General features: G+C 40.7%; 1 protein-coding gene across 5 annotated transcripts in view; it reads right to left on the reverse strand.

Annotated features, from left to right (window-relative positions):
* GSDME (gasdermin E) overlaps nucleotides 1-17967 on the reverse strand; it is a 71626-nt gene that overhangs the window by 6415 nt on the left and 47244 nt on the right. For all 5 annotated transcript variants that reach the window (XM_078059374.1, XM_078059375.1, XM_078059376.1 and 2 more), the window contains 3 exons: nucleotides 17460-17621; nucleotides 15421-15548; nucleotides 13401-13596 (listed from right to left, as the gene is read on the reverse strand). In XM_078059374.1, coding sequence (XP_077915500.1) covers nucleotides 13401-13596; nucleotides 15421-15548; nucleotides 17460-17621 — 486 coding nt within the window. The remainder of the gene's footprint in view (nucleotides 1-13400; nucleotides 13597-15420; nucleotides 15549-17459; nucleotides 17622-17967) is intronic.

Genomic DNA, 17967 nt, shown 5'->3' on the forward strand with positions numbered 1-17967 from the left:
CATGTTCATGAGACCCACAAGGCTATAGCAAACTGAGAAATGGTTCTTAAAGGCCTTGCCCATGGACTTACCTGCACAAAGTCAGCCCTTTGAAAGGGGTCCAGACTTTCTGTGAAAGGGGCTTGTTAACTTAAAGCAGCACTCTGAAGGTAGACCTCTCAAAAGAGCAAGGGGCCTGCCGGAGTACACTGTGAGGATGGGGGCCAGTGCTTACCATCTTTGCATCCTTCCTCTGCCACACTCCAAGGCACCCATATCTCCTGGAAGGGAGCTGTTACACAAGTCTGATGTTCTAGTTTTTATGGCTGCCTCTTGAGAGCCTGGGCCCTATGGGAATGTAACAAATGGAGAGCCAGTTCTTGGCTGACTACTACCCGCAGTCTTTCTGTGATAGAGGCTTACTTATAGAAGGAGGGAAAGATGGCAGCCGAATAAGAGGATCTTAGGTTTGCCTCATTCCACAAATACAACTAGATAACTATCCTATCATCCTAATAACCCCAGAAATCTATCTGAAGACTGGTAGAACAAACTTCACAAGTAAAGGTAGAGAAAAGACCACAGCAATCAAGATAGGAAGGACAGAGATGTGGCTTGGGAGAGAAATGGATTGTGGCAACAGCAGTGGGGAGGGAGCCGTGGTCACAGAGAAGGGCAAAAGATAGACTAGCATACAGGGGAACATACAAGGAAAACAAATCCCCATAGCAATTGGCTTGGAAAGCAGGAGGGCTCATATTTTGTGACTTCTTGCAATCAGTGGTGCTTAAAGCCTGGAGTTTTAAATTAAAAGGTCACCATGCTTGGCTCTGGGAGAGCTTGGAGGACATTGCCTGCCTTCTCTCCAAGAGCAGCCACAAACATGGAAACAGGAATGTGAAGAGCATCTAGATCCCACAGTGGGGAGGTTATCTGCTCATCTTGCAGTGTGTCCCAGAGAGACCCCTCCAGGACCATAGGAACTGGCAGGTGCCATTTCCCTCCCCCACCCATCAGCATAAACGCAGAGCCATCTGTGGGAACCAGCACAACGTGAACACTCACTCTAAACTCATTTACACCAAGCCCTGTGCTCTGGAAGAACTGCCTTTCCATTCATGCTTGCCTCAGTCCCAGGATAGTAGGTCCCCTCCCCCAAACTCCTGCCAACACAGCATCTCCTGATTTGCAGGTTTGAGGCCTCAGTTCCAGTGGCAGCAGTGAGAGTTCTCATTACATGCAGACCAGGGCACACCTAGGTAAAATGTGCCACATACAGACCAGAGACCAAACACTACCCACAACAGGCAAGGAGAGCCTCGGCAAATGACTAGTCTGAAGCATAAAGAGGCCAGGACACATTGGAGACACTCCCAGAAGTGCTGGGACACTACACTGCAGGGCACTACATGTAGGACCTCTTCTTCATAAAGCCATTACCCTCAGGAACAGGAGATATAGCTCACTTTCCTAACACAGAGAAACAGGCAGAGAGACTTCGACAAAATGAGAAGATAGAGGAATTTGTCCAGAATGAAAGAACAAGACAAGGCCATGGCCAAAGATCTAAGTGAAACAGATATAGTAACATGCCTAATAAAGAATTTAAAGCAACGATCATAATACTCCTCACTGGACTTGAGAAAAGAGTGGAGGACATCAGTGAGACCATTAACACAGAGATAAGGAGTAACAAAGCAGAGATAAAGAGCTCAATAAACAAAGTGAGAAACACACTTGATGGAATGAACAGCAGGCTAGAAGCATGGGAATTAATGACCTAGAAGACAGAGTAATGGAAAGGAATCAAGCTGAACAAAACGGGAAAAAAAGAATCCTGCAAAACAAGAACAGACATAGGGAACTCTGACTCCATCAAATATAATAACATTCATATTATAGGAGTCAGAAGAAAGAAAAGCAGGCAGAGAATTTATTTGAAGAAATAGCTGGAAACTTCCCTAAACCGGGGAAGGAAACATATCCAGAAGGCACAGAGAAACCCCAACAAAAGCAGATTCACACAAAGACATACTGTAATTAAAACAGAAAAATACAGTGATAATGAAAATATATTAAAAATGACAAGACAAGGAAGGCAATTACATACAAAGAAAACCCCATAAAGCTGTCAGTGGATTTTTCAGCACAAACTTTCCAACCCAGAAAGGAGTACCATGATATATTCAAAGTACTGAATGGGAAAAATGGCAGCCAAGAATACTCTTATCTAGCAAGGCTATTATTCATAATAGAAGGAGATGGACTTTCCAAAACAAAAAGTAAAGGAGCTCACAACGACTAAAACAACCCTGCAAGAAATATTAAAGGGAACTCGGAGTGGAAAGGAAAGACCAAAAATTATAGCATGAAGGTAGAAAACACAAAAGCACTAAAATCAAATATTTCTGTGAAAAATCAGTCAAGGAACTCACAAAATAAAGGATGTAAAATATGACACCATATACCTAAAACGTGGGGATAGGAGGAATAAAAAATGGGTTCAAACATAAACAACCATCAATTTAAAACAGACTGCTATATGCAGAAGATGTTATACCACAAATCAAAAACCACTAATGAATATGGAAAGAATTTTTAAAAATCCAAATGTATCACTAATGAAAACCAGCAAACCATGAAGGGGAGAAAGACAAGAAAGAATCAGAGAAAATGTTCAGAAACCACACAGCAAGTTAAAAAAAAATGGCAATAAATACATGTCTGTCAATAATATTTTGGAATGAGGGGTGCACCTGGGTGGCTCAGTCAGTTAAGCATCCAATTCTTGATTTTGGCTCAGGTCATGACCTCAGGGTCCTGAGACTGAGCCCCAAGTCAGGCTCCATGCTAGGCGTGGAGCCTGCTTAAGATCCTCTCTCTCTCCCTCTGCCCCACCTCTCTCAAAAAAAAAATAAAATCTTCGAATGAAAAAAGGACTAAATGTTCCAATCAAAAGACAAAGTGGCAGAATAGATTTAAAAAACAAGACCCATTCTATATGCTGCCTACAAGAGAGTCATTTTAGACATAAAAACACCAGCCAATTGAAACTGAGGGGATAGAGAAACGTTTATCATGCAAATGGATGTCAAAAGAAAGCCAGAGTAGGAGTACTTATGTTGGACAAAAGACTTTAAAACAAAAACTATAATAAGAGACAAGAGCACTATGTAATAATAAAAGAAACAATCCAACAAGAAGATAAAACAATTGTAAATATTTATGCATCCAACGTGGGGACACCCAAATACATAAAACGGTTAACAACAAACATAAGGGAAATAATCTATAATAATACAGTAATAGTAGGGGACTTTAACACCCCACTTACATCAATGGACAGATCATCCAAATAGAAAATCAACAAGAAAACAATGGCTTTGACACAATGGACCACATGGATAAATATTCAGAACACTCCATCCTAAAGAATGTATATTCTATTCAAGTGCACATTGAACATTCTCCAGAACAGATCGTGTATTAGGCCACAGAGAAAGCCTCAACAAATTTAAAAAGATCAGAGTCACACCATGCATCTTTTCTGACTACAACATTATGAAACTAGAAGTCAACAACAAGAAAAAAATCTGGGAAGACCACAAATACAAGGAGGTTAAATAACATTCTACTAAACAATCAATGGGTCAACCAGGAAATGAAAGAAGAAATTAAGAAGTACATGGAAACAAATGAAACTGAAAATACAATGGTCCCTAAAACCTTTGATGCAGCAAAAGTGGTCATAAGAGGGAAGTATGTAGGAAAACAGGCCTACCTCAAGAAGAAAAATGTGAAACAACCTAATCTTACACCTAAAGGAGCTAGAAAAAGAACAAAACCTAAAGCCAGCAGGAGGAAGGAAATAATAAAGATTAGAGCAGAAATAAATGATATAGAAACTAAAAAGTAGAACAGCTCAATGAAACCAGGAGCTGGTTCTTTGGGGAAAAAAAATCAGTGATATTGATAAATCACCAGCCAGACTTATGAAGAAAAAAGAGAAAGGACCCAAATAAATAAAATCACAAATGAGAGATTAGAAATACCAAACACCACAGAAATATAACTATACGAGATTATGAAAAACTATATGCCAACAAACTGAACAACCTAGAAGAAATGGATAAATTCCTAGAAACATATAGCTGACCAAAACTGAAGCAGGAAGAAATAGAAAATTTGAACAGACCAATTACCAGCAATGAAATTGAATCAATAATTTAAAAACTCCCAACAAAACTCCAAGACCAGATAGTTTCACAAGCCAATTCTGCCAAACATTTAAAGAATAATATGTATTCTTCTCAAACTATTCCAAAAAATAGGAAAGTAAGGAGAACTTCCAAATTCATTCTATGAGACCAGCATTACCCTGATACCAAAATTAAAGACACCACAAAAAAACAAGAACTACAGGCCAAGATCTCTGATGAACATAAATGCAAATATCCTCAACAAAATACTAGCAAACCGAACCCAACAGTACATCAAAAAAATCATTCACCATGACCAAGGATTTATTCCTGGATTTATTTGTAAATCAATCAACATGACACATAACATCAATAAGAGAAAGGATAAGAACCATATGATCATTTCAACAGACACTGAAAAAAGCATTCGACAAAGTATAACATCCATTCATGACAAAAACCCTCAACAAAGTTGGTATAAAGGGAACATACCGCAACATAATAAAGGCCATTTGTGAAAAACCCAGAGCTAACATCATCCTCAGTGGGGACAAACTGAGAGCCTTTCCCCTAAAGTCAGGAACAAGACAATGATGTCCACTCTTCGCACTCTTATTCAACATAGTACTGAAAGTCCTAGCCACAGGATTCAAACAACAAAAAAAATAAAAGGCATTCAAATCGGCAAGGAAGAAGGCAAACTTTCACTCTTTGCAGATGACATACTATATATAGAAAACCCAAAAGACTCCCATCAAAAAAACTGCTAGAACGGATAAACAAATTCAGTTAAGTGGCAGGATACAAGATCAATCTACAGAAATCGGTTGCATTTCTATATACCAATAATGAAGCAGCGGAAAGAGAAATTAAGAAAACAATCCCATTGGGGCACCTGTGTGGCTCATTCGATTAAGCGTCTGCCTTCAGCTCAGGTCATGATCCCAGGGTCCTGGGATCGAGTCCCACATCGGGCTCCTGCTCCACAGGGAGTCTGCTTCTCCCTCTGCCTCTCCCCCCGCCCCCATTCTCTCAATCTCTCTTGCTCTCATGCTCTCTCAAATAAATATTTTTTTTTAAAAATCCCATTTACTGTTGCACCAAAAATAATAAGATACCTAGAAATAAACCTAAACAAAAAGGTAAAAAATTGTACTCTGAAAACTATAAAACATTGATGAAAAAATTGAGGACAACATAAATGGAAAGATTCTGTGCTCATGCATTGGAAAAACAAATACTGTTAGTATATCTATACAACCCAAAGCAATTCTACATATTTAATACAATCTCTATCAAAATTCCAACAGCACTTTTTACAAAACTAGAACAAACAATCCTAAAATTTGTATGGAACCACAAAAGACTCCAAATAGACAAGGCAGTCTTGAAAAACAAAAGCAAAGCTGGAGGCATCACAATTCTGGATATTAAGTTATATTACAAAGCTGTAGTAATCAAAACAGGACGATCCTGGCAAAAAAAAAGACATATAGATCATTGGACCAAAAGAGAAGACCCAGAAATAAGCCCACAATTATATGGTCAATTAATCTTCAACAAAGCAGGAAAGAATATCCAGGAAAGACAATCTCTTCAACAAATGGTGTTAGGAAAACTGGACAGCAACATGCAAAAGAATGAAACTGGACCACCTTCTTACACAAAAATAAACTCAAAATGGATTAAAGAGCTAAATGTAAGACAGGAAACCATGAAAATCCTAGAAAAGAACACAGCAACTTTTTTCTAGGTATGTCTTCTGAGGCAAGAAAACAAAAGCAAAAATGAACTGTTGGGACTACATCAAAATAAAAAGCTGCATGGTGAGGGAAACAACAAAACTAAAAGGCAACCTATGGAATGGGAGAAGATATTTGCACTGATATCTCTAATAAAGCTTAGTATCCAAAATTTATACAGAACTTCTATATATCAACATCCAAAAAACAAATAATCCAATTAAAAAAATGAGCAGAAGACATGAACAGACATTCCTCCAAAGAAGACATACAGATGCCAACAGACACATGAAAAGATGCTCATCATCACACATCATCAGGGAAATGCAAATCAAAACTACAATGAGATATCACCCACACCTGTCAAAATAGCTAAAATCAACAACACAAGAAACAACAGGTGTTGGCAAGGATGTGGAGAAAAAGGAACCCTCCTGCACTGTTGTTGGGAATGCAAACTGGTACAGCCACTGTGGGGAAAAAGTATGGAGGTTTCTCAAAAAATTAGAAATAGAACTACCTTACAATCCAGGAATTGCACTACTGGGTATTTACCCAAAGAATACAAAAGCACTAATTCAGAGGGATACATGCACACCTATATTTACAGGAGCATTATTTACAATAGCCAAATTATTGAAGCAGCCCAAGTGTCCATGGATAGATGAATTGGGTGCAGAAGATGTGAGATATGTATACACATACGCATATACACACACACACAATGGAATATTAGCCATAAAAAGGAATGAAATCTTCCCATGGACAAGTACATGGATGTTGCTAAAGTGTATAATATTAAGTGAAATAAGTCCATCAAAAACAAATACCATGTGATTTCACTCATATGTGGAATTTAAGAAACAAAATAAATGAGCCAAAAAAAAAAAAAAGTGAAACCAAGAAACAGACTCTCAACTATAGAGAACAAACTGATGGTTACCAGAGGGGAGGTGGGTGGGGGGGAGGGATAGGTGAAATAGATGATGGGTATTAAATAATACACTTATGATGAGCACTAAGTAATATATAGAATTGTTGAATCACTATATTGTGCACCTGAAACTAATATAACACTGTATGTTAACTATACTGGAATTAAAATTTAAAAGTTAATAAAAGAAAAAAAATGTTTAATTCTAAATAGTAGTAAAAATACTATACAATAATTAGTTAAGGCATACACAAGACATAAAGGTATAAACTGACATCAAAACCTTAAAATGTGGTGGAGGAGGTAGTAAAACTGTAGGGCTTTAGAATGCATTCAAACTTTAGTTGTTACCAACTTAAAATAGACTATTATAAGGATGCCTGGGTGGCTCAGTTGGTTAAGCATCTGCCTTTGACTCAGGTCATGATCCCTGGGTCCTGGGATCGAGCCCCACCTTGTGCTCCCTGCTCAGTGGGGAATCTGATTCTCCCTCTTTCTCCCTTTGCCCTCCCCTCTGCTCGTGCTCTCTCTCTCTCTCAAATAAATAAAATTGACTTTTAAAAATAAGTTGTTATATGTAAGCATCATGGTAACTGCAAAGCAACAACCTATAGTAGATACACAGAGAACAGAATCTAAGCATACAACTACAGAAAATCATCAAAGGAAGAGAGCAAGAAAGGGAACAAAAAACTACAAAACAGTCACAAAATAATTTTTTAATAGCAATAAGTACATACCTATTATTAACTAGTTCAAATATAAATGGACTAAATTCTCCAGTCAAAAGACAGAGTGGCTGAATGGAAAAAAAAGAAAATTCAAAGGACCCATCTATATGCTGCCCACAAGAGACGTAAGATGTCAAGACACAGGCTGGAAGTTGGTAAAAGGTATTCCATCTAAATGGAAACCAAAAGAAAGGGGGCATAGCTAAACTTAAACAAAATAGACTTCAAAACAAAGACTGTAATAAGACAAAAAAGTGCATTATATGATGATAAATGGGTCAGTACAACAAGAAAATATAACACATTTATGCACCCAGCATAGGAACACCTAAATATATAAAGCAAATATTAACAGACCTAAAGAGAGAAATACACACAATATAATAATAGTAGGGAACTTCATACCCCACTTATCAGGGATAGATCATCCGGACAGATTATCAGTAGGGAAACCTCAGCCTTAAACAACACATTAAGATGGAGTTAACAGATATATACAGAATACTCCCTAGGATAGATCACATATTATGCCACAAAACAAGTCTTAATAAATTTAAGAAGACTGTGATTGGAAAAGATGCTTAATATGATTTCAGTGGTATAAAACTAAAATCAATTAACAGAAGAAACTGGAAAAGTCACAAATATGTAGATATCAAAAATGCTACTCAGTGATCAATGGATGAAATTAGAAATCAAAGGAGAATTCAAAAGTTACCTTGAGACAAATATGAAATGGAAATAAAACATATTGAAACTTAATAGATGCAGTAAAGGCAGTTCAAGAGGGAAGTTCATGGCAACAATTTCCCCTAAGAAACAAGAAAAATCTCAAATACACATCATAACTTTATACCTGAAGGAACTAGGAAGGGAAGAATAAACTTAGCCCTAATTTAGTAGAAGGAAATAACAGAAGATCATAATGGAAATAAACAGAATAAAAAGACCAATACAATCAAGAGCTGGTTCTTTGATAAACCTTTAGCTACACTCACCAAGAAATAGAAGACTCAAGTAAATACAATCAGGAATAAAAGAGAAATTACAACTGATAACACAGAAATACAAAGGATCTTGAGAAACTACTATGAACAACTATACACCAACAAATTGGACATGCTAGAAGAAATGGATGAATTCCTACATACAGCCTACCAAGACAAAATCAGGAAGAAATAGAAAAACTCAACAGACTGATTATGAGAAAGCAGACTAAATCAGTAACCAAAAACCTCCTAACAAACAAAAGTCCAGGACCAGATGGCTTCATGGACGAAATCTATAAAAGATTTAAAGAAAAATTAGGGCAACCCCTTCAGGTCCTCTCCCTCCTTGGGAGATTTTACTATCACTTTGCTATCGCTCAATGAATCTTGCTTTGCTGCCCACCAAAGGAAGGAAGGGAGGGAGGGAAGGAGAAAAGAGAAGAAAAGAAGAAAGAAAGAAGAGAGAGAAAGAAGAAGGATGGAAAAGAAAGAGAAGAGAAAAGAAGAAGAAAAAGAAAAACTAATACTGGGGCACCCGGCTGGCCCAGTTGGTGGAGCACGTGACTCTTGATCTCAGGGTCGTGAGTTCAAGCCTCACGTTGGGCATAAAGCTTACTTAAATAAAAATACAATTTAAAGAAAAATTAATACTGATCCTTCTCAAACCCTTGGAATCTCCTTTTTCAAGGCCAGTATTACCATGATAACAAAACCAGACAAGGAGGCCACAAGAAAACTACAGACCAATATCCCTGATAAACATAGATGCAAAAGTCCTCAACAAAATATTCACAAGCTGACTTGAACAGTACATTAAAAGGCTCATACACCATGATCAAATGGGATTTATTCCAGGAATGCAAGGATGGCTGAACTTCCATAAAGCAAGCAACATGATACACCACAGTAACAAAGTGAAGGATAAGAATCATATGATCATCGCAATAGATGCAGAAAAAGCATTTGACAAAATTCAACATCCATTTATGATATTAAAAAAAAGGTCAGTAAAGTATAGAGACCATGTACTTCAACATAAAAAGGCTATATATGACAAGCCCATAGCTAACATCATTAATGGTGAAAAGCAGAAAGTTTTTCCTCTAAGATCAGAAACAAGACAAGGATGCCCACTCTCACCGCTTCTTTTCAATATAGTATTAGAATCCTAGCCAGAGCAATTAGGCTAGAAAAGGAAATAAAACACATCCAAATTGGAAAGAAAGAAGTAAAACCGTCACTATTTATAGATGACATGATACTATATATAGGAAATAAACACTACCAAAAAACTATTAGAATAAATTTAAGCAAGTTACAGGATACAAAATCAATACACAAAACTCTGTTGTGTTTCTATATACTAATGAATAATCAGAAGAGAAATTAAGAAAATCCCATTTATAATTACATCAAAAAGAATAAAATACCTAGGAATAAATTTAACCAAGGAGATGAAAGACCTCTACACTGAAAACTAGGACGCTGATGAAAGAAATTGAAGAAGACACAAATAAATGGAAAAACAGTCTGTGTTCATGAATTGGAAGAATTAATATTGTTAAAATGTCCATACTACCCAAAGCAATGTACAGATTGGATACAATCTGTATCAAAATTCCAATGGTATTTTTCACAGAAATAGAACAAACAATTCTAAAATTTGTATGGAACCACAAAAGACCCCAAATAGCCAAGGCAATCTTGAGAAAGAAGAACAAAGCTGGAGGCATCACATTGTCTTATTTCAAACTATATTACAAAGCTATACTGATCAAAACAGTACAATATTGCATAAAAACAGACTATAGATCAATGGAACAGAATAGAGAGCCCAGAATAAACCCAATTTATGACACAGAGCCAGAAATATACAATGGGAAGAAGACAGTCTCTTTAGTAAGCAGCACTGGGAAAATTGAACAGCCATATCAAAAGAATGAAACTGGATCACTGTTTTACACCATACACAAAAATTAACTCAGATTTGAACATAAGCCCTGAAACCACAATACTCCTAGAAGAAAACAACAAAGGTAATAAGCAACTTGAGACTGCATTTGGTGTCAAATCCAAAAAAATCATCACCAAAATCAAAGGCAACAAAACCAAAATTAAGTAGGACTACATCAAGCCAAAGAACTGCACAGCAAAGGAAACCAACAAAATTAAAAGGCAACCTATTGAATGGGAAAAAATATTTACAAAGATAATTCTGATAAGGTGTTCATATCCAAAATATAAAAGGACTCCTATAACTCAATAGCAAAACAAACAAAAATCCCCCAACCATCTAATCAATATGAGCAAGGGATCTGAATAGACATTTTTCCAAAGACCTACAGATAGCCAATAGGTACATGAAAAGGTGCTTAATGTTACTAATCATCAGAGAAATGCAAATCAGAATCCCAATGAGATATTACCTCACACCTGTTAGAGTGGCTATTTTTCAAAAAGACAAATAGCAAGTGTTGGTGAGGATATGGGGAAAAGGGAATCCTTGTGCACTATTGGTAGGAATGTAAATTGGTATAGCCACTATGGAACAGTATGGAGTTTAAAACTAGAACTGCCATATGATTTAGCAATTCCACTTCTGGGTAAGTATCTGAAGAAAATAAAAACACCAATCTCAGAAAATATATATATGCACCCCCACATTCATTGCAGCATTACTTAAAATAAGATTTGGAAGCACCGATGGATGAATGGATAAAGAAAATGTGGTGTGTATATACAGTGGAATATTATTCAGCCATGAAAAAGGAAGGAAAGAAGGAAATCTTGTCATTTGTGACATATGGACAGACCCTGAGGACATTATGCTAAGTGAAAAAGGTCAGGGAACGACAAATACCATATGATGTCACTTATATGTAGAATCTTTAAATAAACAAATAAAAAGCTTATAGAGGACTCTGAGAAACAAACAGAATTCTAGAGGGGAGGGGTTGGGGGGGTGGGCTAGCCTGGTGATGGGTATTAAGGAGGGCATGTTCTGCATGGAGCACTGGGTGTTATACACAAACAATGAATCATGGAACACTACATCAAAAACTAATGATGTATGGTGATTAACATAACAAAATAAAAAAGCTCATAGATACAGAGAACAGATTGAGGGTTTCCAGAAGGAGGAGGCAAGTGGGGGGGGTTGGGAAAGATGGAAATGAATGAATGTGGTTAAAAGTACAAACTTCCAGCTATTAAAAAAGTGAATCATGAGCATGTAATGTACAGCATGATGTCTATCGTTAACAATACTGTATTGTATATTTGAAAGTTGCTAAGAATAAATGTTAAAAATTCTCATAAGAAAAAAATTTGTAAGAAAGAAAAATTTGTAACTATGTATTAACTAGACATACTGTGATCATTTTACAATGTATACAAATATGGAATTGTGGTACATCTAAAACTAATATGATGTAAATTTTGTCTCTTTTTAAAAGTTAGGCACTATAAAGCTGGTAACTGATGTTACTATTTAGAAAGCTGCAGACAGGACTCAAGGAGAGGCCATTTTCTGTTCCAGCATTTTCCCCAGGTTCTAAAGAGAGAAGACTGTTTTTATAAGAGGGAAAGGTCAACTCAGAAGGGCGGAGGATTGGGCGCCTGGGTGGCTCAGTTGGTTAAGCGACTGCCTTTGGCTCAGGTCATGATCCTGGAGTCCCAGGATTGAGTCCCACATCGGGCTCCCGGCTCAGCGGGGAGCCTGCTTCTCCCTCTGACCCTCCCCCCTCTCATGTGCTCTCTCTCTCTCTCAAATAAATAAAATCTTTAAAAAATATATATATTGGAAAAAAAAGAAGGGCAGAGGATTAGCAGGAACACTATTGGAAGGGCTTTACTACAATGAAAGAGCTGATCTGACCTCTGCAGTGACCAACATGTAAATGAGATATCAATTCAGAGAGATGCAAGAGGGCATTGTTGGTTCAGAAATTGACTAGATATTTTCAGCTGCACTTATCCATGACTTAGAACAAGAGCATATATTCATCAGCATGTAGAGCTACGAGAGGGATCCTCTATGATTAATTTTTTAAAAACTGAAGATCTGCTTGGCTTCTGTTCCTCTGTGGTGCTAGGGAGGAACCATGAATGCATCCTGAACTCAACACTTCTAATAATATCACCAGGAAGGGAAGTTGTGGGGAAAAGGATCCTGGGCTGATGGGCCAGGTCTTGCCTTTCCTTGAAGGAACTGAAAGCCTACATAGAGTGGCTACCTTCTGATACCACAGCCTCTCTGGCATGGTGAATTATGGATGGCAGTGGAGAGGAGTGGCAGGGGGGGGTCCACTGGTAGTTAGTGATAACTTCATGGCCATGCCCCTAGGGCCATCTCAGGATCAGGGTAGAGGCTGTGTTGACTGGGCCCAGCATCCTAGTGCATCAGGATGCTCTCCACAGTCTCCCTGCCCAAATGGCCACAAAGTGGCCAATGAGTTTATAAAGAGGATCAGAAGTACCGAAACACTAGGGGAGAGAACAGTTGCCCAATGAAAGCCACTGCCACGCAGCAGTGTCAAGGCTCAAGTGTGAACCGCAGGCTGTGTTTGAGGAGAAGCCTTCCTGTGCTGCTGAGGGTGTGTGCCCGCTGACAGCCCTCCCCGGAGGAGGAGAGAGACATGCTCTCTGAGAGAACAGAGGAGGCTGGTGTCACACGAGTCTGACTTTTCACGGCAATCGTAAAAGCTTCCTCAGCCTTCCACTTACCCTCCCTGTACTGCTGAAAGGGAGGAAACCACAGGTACCAAATCTTCCACAATAGTAAGCAAAGCAATTTCAAAGCAGCAACAGCATTCCTTTTTCCATACCTGCTAGGGCACTGACCAAGAAGTAGGCTGTAGAAAAGAGCTTCTGGTTGCTGAGTGTATCCGCCAGGCCTGGACACCCGCCCTGTACTCCGTACCCCACCAAACATAGGAAAGCCATGACGTCCTGCTGCTGTGGGGGCTTCAGCTCCCCCAGTACTGCCAGTGGGGGCAACAGGCCGCTCACCACATCCTCACACTGCAGGGAGAGGAGAAAAGAGACAGACATAGTAAAGCCAGAGGCCAAGCTGAGCCTCTGCCCCACGACATGCAACCGCTTACCCTTCCACTATCTCACAAGAAAAGCAAAACCCTGCATTCTTTTCTGTTTTGAAATCGCTAATCTCTCATAAGGAGAGAGTAAACAGCTTTGCCAAGTACTATTCTCTCAGAGGGGAGGACGGATGCAGGGAACTATGGATAGAACCTTCCAGGACAAGGCAGGGTCTGTCAGGTTGTACCAGGGACCAGGAGTAGGTGACTACATGCAGAACTAAGGAAGGGAACATAAAGCATTGTCCCATCATGGTTCTCCAGCTTTTAACTTGGCACACCAGCCCCCAGCCACATTCCCAGCTGGGCCCAAGGCAGCCTCAGCCATCCACATTGGGCCTGCTGGGAGGTGGGTGGCCCTGCCAGTGAAGGCCACCTCAGCCAGCTCAGGACCACCTAGTGAGCTCGTCTCCATTGTAACCTCCACATCAGATGCATTCATAAACGAGCCCACCAGCCCACACCACCTGAGCAGCTTGCTCCTGCACCTGACAGGGCAGTTGATGTTCTTTCCAAAGGGGACTGGTCTGAGATTTCCCTCTTGGAAGGAGCTATTTTAGGAAGTATAAATCAGTGGGCTTTTGGAAACATTTGTGTTCTCCCTGGAGCTAGCACACCCTTCTGTGAGCTTCACATCCTCCAGAACACCCCAGATCTCCTGGACTGTTGGACTATTTCAACAATTGCAGGTTCCATCACTGGTAGCTAAACTCTTTTGGCACAATCCAATTGCAAGAGGGAAAAATAACTGAATGCTCTTGGAAATCATTAAGCATTGAATCAGAAAATCAGAGTTCAACAACTCTGAATAATAGAATAACAAAAAAAAAAACAAAATAAAACAAAAAGCTATCATATAAATCATCTTAATAGTGCCCCAGCCCCCTTAACAAAGGAGAGTACAAAGTCTGGCAGGTTGGCAGCTGGTGTGTCCTTCACCATTTGTACAAATAACAGTTAAGGAATTCAACCTTCCCAGAAAATCCTTCTGCTACAAAACAGAAAAATGTAAAGGCCTGCTTTTTAATCTATTCTAAATAGAATAAGTTGACTTATTGGACTCTACCACACAGCTGCCTTGTAGTGGGGTGGAATCATGGCCCCTCAAATATATGTTCACCTGGAACTTCAGAGTATGACCTTATTTGGAGTAAGAGTAAGAGTCTGCAGATATAATTGAGGTAAGGATCTCAAGATGAGATGCTCCTAGACTGGAGTGGGCCCTATATCCAATGGTGAGTGTCCTTTAAGAGAAAAGGGGAGGACACTGACACAGAGGACAGAGGCATGGGGAGACAGAGACTGGAGCAGTGTGGCCACAAGCCAAGGAGCATCAGGAGCCACCAGAAGCTGGAAGAGGCAGGGAAGGGTTCTCCACCCCCCACCCCACCCCCCGAGCCTGTGGGGGAAGCAGGGCCCTGCTGACATCTCAGCTCCAGACTTCTGGCCTCCAGAACGAACTCTAAGAGAATAAATTTCTGTTGTTCGAAGCCGCAGAGTTTGTAGTAACTTGTTACAACAGCCCTTAGGGAACCAATCTACCCTTCGATTCCTGACATCAGCCACCTTTCTTCGGTTACAACACTAAGGACCTGGGAGTAAGAAAAAAAGAAGCTTGAAGGTTTAAAGGAGGTGGCGACATTTCAAATACAATCTTATCCCAGCTCACGGCTTTATCCCAAGAGGTCTAGCCTGCCCACATCTCCCGGAAACCCAGGTGGAAACAGTCTCGAGAGGTCTCTGGTCTTACCACTTGCTCCAGGGCCATAAGTGATTCTTCGTCAGACAGGACCGCCTGGAAGACATTGTTCAGTGCTGTCTGCTGCTGTTCCGGCAGCCCTGCAAAGGGATGGAAGTTCCTCTCCAAGAGCAGAGTGGCTGTGAAGGCACAGAGTGCGCCCCGCGTCAGGACCGCCGTGCACGCCTCCGGACGGGGGACTCCCCTGAGCAGGGCCAGTCGTGGACCTCGAGTCAGGCCTCGAGCTGGCTACCACCCTGCGCGTTTTCAACAACCAGAAACAAGGGCGACGAAAAGAGACAAGCGAGAGGGCTGCCCAGATCTGCTTCCGACTTCACTCTTTTGTTCTGATGACTCACTAAACATTATGTCTGTTTTCTGGAAAAGTCTGATCAATTATTTAGACCCCTCTTTAGCATGATTTCTAGAGAAGTAAGTTATCCAGGCTGAATTACTAACCAGTCAGTGCTTTTACAGGGCTCCACAGCCATGGAAATCCAAAGGCCATTATTTTCCATGTTCTTTCTTCTAATACCATGCAGTTTTTTTATCCTTTAATATTTAATGCTTGCTTCTCAAAGTCTGACACCCTGTTTTCATGGCAAACACAGCCATTCCACTTTTCCCACTCATTATTCTTCACCCATCCTGGAGAACAGGCACACAGGCCCATCTGGTTAGGTTATGCACATCCTGTGCAGGATGCTTGAGGCTCTCTCCTTAAATCTTTTTTTTTTTTAAGACACTGAAACACTTCTAGTAAATTAAGCCCAGTGGGGATTTAAAAGCAAGATTTGATAAACCACAGCTTTCATATGCAGGGATGCATACTAATACATAATGTACTACACCTCTGCTGATGGCAAATTCCAGCACACAGCTGTCAGCCCCATGGAGAGAACAGGTCACATCAGTCCCTGACATATTCAAAAACTTCCCTATGAACACAGCTGGGTCTTTGCCACGCCAGCCTAGAGAGAAGAGCTTTCCTGGTTAGTCTGGGGTCTGAGGGTACAAAGGCCAGGCTGCCCCCCATCCTACTCCTGTTTCACAGGCCCAGCCATCCCACTCCACCCCAGGCTAACTAGAATGGCCAACGGACAGGGTGGACTGGTGGGAGAGGAAATTATAAGGAAGCTGCAGCCCCCGACCTGTCTCGTCACTTCCCTGTAGCACAGTTCAAGGCTGCACCCATGGCAGTGCTGAAACGGCAGCTGGAAGTCACACCCAATCATCCATCTCAAGGAAGCAGAGGATGGGGACGCCCCATCTTAAGATTGGGCCTTCCTTGCCATTTCTTCCAACACTGGCACTTTTGCTACAGAAACAGAAGCATCTTCTGGTTTGGGACTCACCAAAGCCCCACAGGTAAGAATCTTCTTATCCTCCCAGCCAGACCATATTCTGAGCTGCTCCTAGCTCTTTGTACCAAGCTCTTTCCTGATTGTGTGTTTCACCTTTTCCTTGCCTGTTTCGTCTCCTGACATATACTGCGCTCCCCCACCCCCCCCCCATACCACCAGGAGAAAAGCCAATTTTTTAAAACACAACATGCTACGGAGAATAAAAGGAGCTGCTGCAGGCACGTCCCAGGTACTCCCCTCCTCCTCACCGGATGCCATGGCACTACAGTGCTTCAAGCCATGTGGACAGAGAGCCCCCAAGAGAGCATTTCAAAATGCTGACAAAGCCTTGCCTGTGTTGGCAGTGAAGGCTGGAATATCACGAAACAGATGCAAATTTGGGGTTCCCTCTCTTTGTTGCTGACTAGCTGTTTTTAATGCAAGCCTTCTATGGTTAAAATGAAAGAAAATGCCCTCTCAGTCCTCAGTCTTCCACCCCTTCCTCAAAACATGGCACCTAAGACCTGAGGTTCCCTAAGATCCCACTGAGGTGCATCCTGCTGAGTGGACTACGTCCGACTTGGAGGCACTGTCCTCTCTGTTCTCCATTAAGTCTCTAAGGAGTCCTCGATCATGAAGGCCACATCACCTCTTGCAGCGCAGTGCAAGCAGTCATCAGCTCACCACACCCCACCCTGCTGGCAATACCTTGTTTTAAAACACTCAGCGGCCAATCCAGGGCAGATGGTCCCTGCCCAGCATCTGGCATGTCCCCAGATGCAAACTCTTGAAAGGGCAGAGGGTCCATGAAGACAGAGCCACTTCTCTCGAGCTCAAAGCCACCATGCTTCCCTTGTAGGAGGCAGAATTCTGTAATGTGGGAGAAAAGGACAAGCCAGGCACAGGGTTAGCCAGGCCTTGTTAGCACACATCAGACCCAGCTTTACCTAATGGGGAAGGGGGGTGGAGGACACATGCACTCTGATCCCATAAACCCACTTCCTACACGTTAGGCTATTTGATGAAAACTCAGCCTCTTCCTATGGTTACAGGAGAAATGGCTGTTCTCGTCTCCAGTGTGTCCTCTCTGAAGAGGTAGGAAGCAGTCTTTCAAATGGAAGTATTTCCTTAGCCTAATTTGAACAAATAGTTAAATAACAAAATTCAACAAAGTAAATTTTAAAGTGACACCATTTGGGGCCTGTGGTTTTGTTCT

This window comes from Halichoerus grypus, chromosome 12, assembly GCF_964656455.1.
Source record: "Halichoerus grypus chromosome 12, mHalGry1.hap1.1, whole genome shotgun sequence".
In the NCBI taxonomy this organism is placed as follows: domain Eukaryota; kingdom Metazoa; phylum Chordata; class Mammalia; order Carnivora; family Phocidae; genus Halichoerus; species Halichoerus grypus.